The 7108-nt window shown below is 43.4% G+C and overlaps 1 protein-coding gene across 1 annotated transcript in view; it reads left to right on the top strand.

Annotated features, from left to right (window-relative positions):
- Positions 1-4344: 4344 nt before the first annotated feature.
- Positions 4345-7108, top strand: part of LOC148764399 (uncharacterized) — a 3660-nt gene continuing 896 nt past the window's right edge. Inside the window, exon 1 of the mRNA XM_088803598.1 lies at positions 4345-7108. This exon is cut by the window's right edge and continues 896 nt beyond it. Coding sequence (XP_088659724.1) covers positions 4345-7108 — 2764 coding nt within the window.

The following is a 7108-nucleotide window of genomic DNA, read 5'->3' as shown; positions in this document are numbered from 1 at the left end:
GTAATAAGAAGAAAAAATAATAATGGACAGCAATGCCCACCAAATTCTGAGCCACAAGCACAGGCAAATATTTTGCTACATGGGGATGACAGGCATACGTCAAAGAGTGGGATGGGGGTCCAGCATCTGTCAATGGACAACTTAGAAGGAAGTGGAGAATACAGTCCATCCATTGGACAGGGTACAAGCAAGACTGTGTCCAACATATTCGAACAACCCAATGAGCAGCCCAACAAATCGCGTGAAAGGATGAAAGGTCAAGCAAACATTCCCCCCACCCAAGAGTCCGCCTCGGGTAAGTGCATGCATAATAAAGAACTAAGTGATGTCCCTTCGTTTCCCTCTTCCCATGAAACAAAATTCACAGACATCGAGGTCCATCCTAGGATACGACGTAGGAGACATTCAGACACCGAAGTTTCAGTTGATACAAGATTATCTTTCGCCTCAGACAAAGCCGTGGACATGGGGGAAAATGATGAGGATTCAGATGAAGATGCCATCTCAGTGAACTTTGCAGCTACTTGGGAACGAGAGAGGTATTACTAGCGCGATAATCCAGAGAAGAATCAAGAAAATTAGCATTTTCGATTTTAAAGTTTTACTCTAGGTTTGTTTTGAAAACTATCTTGTACTCATGTAACTTGGAGGCTCGGATCATGTCCTCCTCCTTTATGTTTCTATTTCATAATTTATAATATTTAACAGGGGAGCTGGGCCCTGCATTTTTTCCAGCTAAAAAAAAAAAAAAAAAAAAAAAAAACCCTAAACCCTAAACCCTAAACCCCAACCCCAACCCCTAAACCCTAAACCCTAAACCCTAAACCCTAAACCCTAAACCCTAAACCCTAAACCCTAACCCCTAACCCCTAACCCCTAACCCCTAACCCCTAAACCCTAAACCCCTAAACCCTAAACCCTAAACCCTAAACCCTATACCCTAAACCCTAAACCCTAAACCCTAAACCCTAACCCTAAACCCTAAACCCTAAACCCTAAACCCTAAACCCTAAACCCTAAACCTAAACCAAAAAAACCCTAAACCAAAAAAAAAAAAAAAAAAAAAAGTGGAGAACTCTCTCAACTCCCAAGCTTTCCCACCCCTCCGCCAACCCCAGGGAATGGTAGCAGGTCGGCCGCCAGACCCTCCAAACCACCCCCTGCCGGAGTCGTCATCCCTCCCAAACATGTCGACACCAACTCCACACTTTCTGGCAGACAAAAATGGTGGCTTGCAAGCCTCCGACCCCCACACTCAGCCTCCAACGTCCCCAAGATTCCAAAAAAAATCTTTTCTTTCCATTACCGCAGGAAGCAAGCCCCCAGTTATCCCACTGAACCGTAACCCCGTGGTCTACAAGGATCGGCCTGCTGCCGTCTTCTATGAGGACGAAATCTGTATTCTTGCAAAGCCTTTCTCGCTCTGCCTAGTGGGTAAATTTACGCGTATGCCGAAACTACAGGAAGTCAGATCTGCCTTCAAAGGGATCGGTCTTTCAGGGGCCTACGAAATCAAATGGTTGGACTATAAACATGTCATTATTCATCTCTCTAATGATCAGGATTTTAACCGAATCTGGACAAGACAACAGTGGTTCATTGTTGGACAGAAAATGAGGATCTTCAAGTGGTCACCAGAGTTTGAAGCAGAAAAAGAATCACCAGTTGTTCCTGTGTGGATTTCCTTCCCAAATCTAAAAGCTCACCTGTATGAAAAATTCGCCTTGCTACTGATTGCAAAAACGATTGGGAGACCACTTTTCGTGGATGAGGCGACTGCCAAAGGATCTCGACCAAGCGTGGCTCGAGTCTGTGCAGAATATGATTGCAGGAAACCGCCCATAAATCAGGTTTGGATCGTAACTCAAAAAAGGGAGACAGGTACTGTTACTAATGGCTATGCACAAAAGGTCGAGTTCTCTCAGATGCCGGCATACTGCGACCACTGCTGCCACGTTGGGCACAATGAAACCAATTGTTTGGTCCTAGGGAATATTTCTAAGTCATTAGCTTCCATGAAGTCACAACTGAAGGGACAAACAAAACAAATTCTCAATACGTCGAAGACTCAGATCCGAGAAAAGATAGATGGAGAAAGAGAAGACAAAGCGAAAGGAATAATGGTTGAAGAGATTAGGCCTGCAACAACACAGACAGATATGTCAAAACAGAGCATCTGGAGAGTAGTCGGTAAAGCAGGAAAAAACGGGGCAAAAGACGCGAACGGGAATGAAATAGACGTGGAAAAGAGAGATGTCGACTCGGTTATTTCAGTTTCGAACAGATTTCAGAAGATAATGGAAGCTGAAAGCCACGAGCAAACACGGAATGCAAAACAGGGTCATATAGCGAGAAACACGTACAACAACCGAGAAACAGCGAACCAAGGCGAGCAGAATAACGGGACTCCACAAGCGCCGGACGAACGGCAGAAAAATACGACAAACCAAACCGGCAGCGGCGACCGGAAAGGAGCTGAAATCGAAACGATGTCTGTTGCTTGTCCCGAGGGTGCTACAGGGGTAGCTGATTTCTCTGAGAAGTTGCAGAGAGAGGGCAGCGATACGCAGGACTTCTTGCATGGAAATAGAATGCATGGGCAAAAAGGAATTATCGTGGGAGAAAGGATGCAGAAATTACATGCAATAAGCCGTTCTGACGTGGAAAAAAAAGAGTTGACAATGCATGCCGCAAGGGGATATACAGAGGAGCGGGCAGCAACTGCAGAAGTGCAGCTTGAGAGCACGAAAAATGGTCTAAATAATAAAAATAGCAAAAGTCAAAGAGTGCAGGATTTAGGGGAAACAAATCGAAGTCTGCATGAAGTCAGAAAACAGTGCCCAGACAAGACCCCCTCGGACCGAGAGCCATTGCCCAACGTGCCAATGTCTGGTGATGTTGATGGCACAATGCTTCCAGCTGCGAGAAAGCAAGGCACAACCCCTTCCTACTCTCTACAGGACCAGCGGGCCCAAGGTAACACAAGCACGGGGGTAAAGGAAAGGGTGATGGCACCACCTGATGGGACATTGATGCAGGTTTCCATGCAAAACAGTGCAGATGACAAAAATAAAAATTATTTATCCCTCCCCTTGGTGAGGCAAACGGATATATTGCATAAGAAAAATCTGCAAAAATCAGATATTGGGGCGGGAACTCAAAACGTAACAATTGACCGTCCTGCAGTTGTCATATCAGCGTCGGTGAATAGCCTGCAGGAATTGTCGCCTTTGCACGGGTCAAGTGATGCCTCTAAACAAAGTCCTTCCCATACACGAGCAGAGACGATTTCGGGGAATGAACATAATTTGTCAAAAAGCACGGAGAATGCCAGTAACGATTTAAAGGCTCCGACGCACGACAGAGCAGTGGAAGGGACGAGAATTGATGATGATCAAACTCTTGCCAGAAACGAACAGCTTATCACGGTTCGCAAAGCCATAATGAGGAAAAAAGCCAAGCCAGCTTTGGTTAATTTAGTCTCGGTGATGAATATTGAAGAAGCTGAGGTTGCTTTGGAACAAGCGAATCCCACTGCAACATCTACAAGAGTTGAAATAATGGAAGTTGAAAGAAGCAGAGATGTACTTTCACGACCCGAGCTAGGTATTTGTATGCTTAACGTGGAAACTGACTCTGTTCCCTCCAATGAAGTTACACGTAGTTACACACAACAGGAAAACAAATCAGTTGGCCACGTCGACTCCCCCATGCAGTCCCATGCAACACCCGAAAGCCAAAACTTAAACATCCATCCATGCGTCCTACGGAGAAGGAAGTCTGACAGCTCGCTCTGCTCATCAGATAATTGGAAACTCCTTGAATGCATCAGACCCCTTAGAGGTACAAGATGGAGCAGCAACAGCTGATTCCATCTCACAAACTCCCTCTCTCCATACTTATCCATGATAAACTGTATGATATGGAATGTTCGCGGCGTTGCTGGTGCAGTAGTGCAACGGAGGTTAAAAAAACTAAAATTGATGCATAACATCAAGTTGTTGGTAGTCTTAGAGCCCATGGTGAATATCAGTAGAATTAACTACATCAAACGAAGACTGGGTTTTGATACTGTTCATGCAAACTGCTCTCATAAAATATGGTTGTTCTGCTCTAACGAAATAAGCTGTGAAGTTATGATGGACCAGATTCAATGCCTTCACGTGAAGCTGTCTCTCCCATGGCTTTCCCATCCAGTTTTTACTTCTTTTGTTTACGCTAAGTGTACCAGAATTGAGAGAAGGGAACTTTGGAGTAGTCTGCGAATAATTTCTGATGGCATGCAGGCACCATGGTTGGTGGGAGGAGATTTTAACTCTATAGTGAGCTGTGATGAACGGCTGAATGGAGCTATTCCTCACGATGGATCTATGGAAGATCTTTCCTCTACGTTATTCGATTGTGGACTATTGGATGCAAGTTTTGAAGGAAATTCTTTTACTTGGACCAATAACCGAATGTTCCAGAGACTTGACAGAGTGGTATATAACCAAGAATGGGCAGAACTTTTCTCTTCCACAAGGGTTCAGCATCTTAACCGAGATGGGTCAGATCATTGCCCACTTCTCATTTCCTGCTCGAACACAAATCAAAGGGGTCCTGCTCCATTTCGATTTTTACATGCCTGGACCAAAACATCATGATTTTCTCTCTTTCGTTGAAAAAAGCTGGAACACTCCTATCCTTGCAGAAGGATTGAATGCTTTTTGGACTAAACAACAGCGGTTGAAGAGAGACTTAAAGTGGTGGAATAAGCACATTTTTGGAGATATTTTTAAAACACTCCGATTGGCAGAAATTGAAGCCGAACAAAGAGAATTGAATTTCCAACAGAATCCTTCAGCAGCTAACAGAGAATTGATGCATAAGGCTTATGCCAAACTTAACCGACAGTTAAGTATTGAAGAACTCTTTTGGCAACAAAAGTCGGGTGTCAAATGGTTAGTGGAGGGGGAACGCAACACCAAATTTTTTCATATGAGGATGCGTAAAAAGAGAATGAGAAGTCATATCTTCCGGATTCATAATCAGGAAGGAAATGTGCTTGAAGAACCTCACTCAATCCAAAATTCGGGTGTTGATTTCTTTCAAAACTTGTTGAAGGCAGAGCAATGTGATATCTTCAGGTTTGATCTTTCTATTACTCCCCGAATTATCTCCACCACTGATAATGAATTCTTGTGTGCAACCCCATCGTTACAGGAAGTGAAAGAGGCAGTCTTTAACATTAATAGAGATAGTGTTGCTGGGCCTGACGGTTTCTCATCCTTGTTTTACCAACACTGCTGGGACATCATTAAGCAAGACCTTTTAGAAGCAGTGCTTGATTTTTTCAAGGGGACACCGCTACCACGTGGCATTACCTCCACAACGCTTGTCTTGTTGCCTAAAAATCAGAATGCCAGCCAATGGAGTGAATTTCGCCCCATTAGTTTATGTACTGTCTTAAATAAGATAGTAACTAAACTTCTGGCCAACCGGCTATCAAAAATTCTTCCATCCATCATCTCAGAAAATCAAAGTGGCTTCGTTAATGGAAGGCTTATCAGTGACAATATCTTGCTCGCACAGGAGCTGGTTGGTAAGATTAATGCAAGATCAAGGGGAGGTAATGTGGTTCTAAAACTTGATATGGCAAAAGCTTATGATCGTCTGAATTGGGAATTTCTTTATCTTATGATGGAGCAGTTTGGTTTCAATGCATTTTGGATAAACATGATTAAGGCCTGCATTTCCAACTGTTGGTTTTCATTACTCATCAATGGATCCTTAGTGGGCTACTTCAAATCTGAGAGGGGACTGAGACAGGGAGATCCTATTTCCCCTTCGCTTTTTATCTTGGCTGCAGAATACTTATCAAGGGGACTCAATCATTTATTCAGCCGCTACAATTCTTTACATTACTTATCTGGATGTTCCATGCCTGTTAGTCACCTTGCCTTTGCTGATGATATCGTAATTTTTACTAATGGTTGCCATTCAGCCTTGCAGAAGATCTTGGTTTTCTTACAGGAATATGAACAGGTATCGGGGCAGCAGGTTAATCATCAGAAAAGCTGCTTCATCACGGCCAATGGATGTCCACTATCGAGGAGGCAAATAATAGCTCATGTTACAGGTTTCCATCACAAAACACTTCCAGTCACCTACCTTGGAGCGCCACTTCATAAAGGACCTAAAAAGGTATATCTTTTTGACTCCTTAATCTCCAAAATTCGTGATCGTATTTCAGGATGGGAGAACAAGATCTTATCACCTGGAGGTCGAATAACGCTATTGAGGAGTGTTCTCTCCTCATTACCAATGTATTTGTTGCAAGTTCTCAAACCACCAGCAATAGTGATCGAGAAAATAGAAAGGCTTTTTAATAGCTTTCTATGGGGTGACTCCAACGAAGGAAAGAGGATGCACTGGGCAGCTTGGAACAAAATCACTTTTCCAAGTTCGGAAGGGGGTCTTGATATTCGGAATCTGAAAGATGTGTTTGATGCCTTCACTTTGAAATTATGGTGGAGATTCTATACATGTGATAGCTTATGGACCCACTTTTTGAAAACAAAATATTGCCTTGGCCGAATCCCCCATTACGTGCAACCGAAGTTACACAACTCTTCCATATGGAAACGGATAACAGGAGGTCGGGATGTGACAATTCAGAATACTCGATGGAAAATAGGTAGAGGGGAGCTTTTTTTCTGGCATGACTGTTGGATGGGAGACCAACCTCTGGTAATCTCCTTCCCTTCCTTTCGCAATGATATGTCCTTGGTTCACAAATTTTACAAGGGTGACAGTTGGGACGTGGATAAATTGAGATTATTTCTTCCCGTGAATTTGGTTGATGAGATACTGCTAATTCCTTTTGATCGAACACAGCAAGATGTAGCGTACTGGATACTAACATCTAATGGGGAATTTTCTACAAGAAGTGCTTGGGAGACAATAAGGAAGCGGCAACCTCATAATACCTTGGGCTCTCTCATTTGGCATAGAAGCATCCCCTTATCTATCTCTTTTTTCATATGGAGAGCTTTAAACAATTGGATTCCGGTTGAGCTTCGCATGAAGGAAAAAGGTATTCACTTGGCTTCTAAATGTGTATGCTGCA

This window comes from Theobroma cacao, chromosome 2, assembly GCF_053813885.1.
Source record: "Theobroma cacao isolate CCN51 chromosome 2, ASM5381388v1, whole genome shotgun sequence".
Classification (NCBI taxonomy): Eukaryota; Viridiplantae; Streptophyta; class Magnoliopsida; order Malvales; family Malvaceae; genus Theobroma; species Theobroma cacao.
This window is presented reverse-complemented; position numbering and strand designations above follow the sequence as displayed.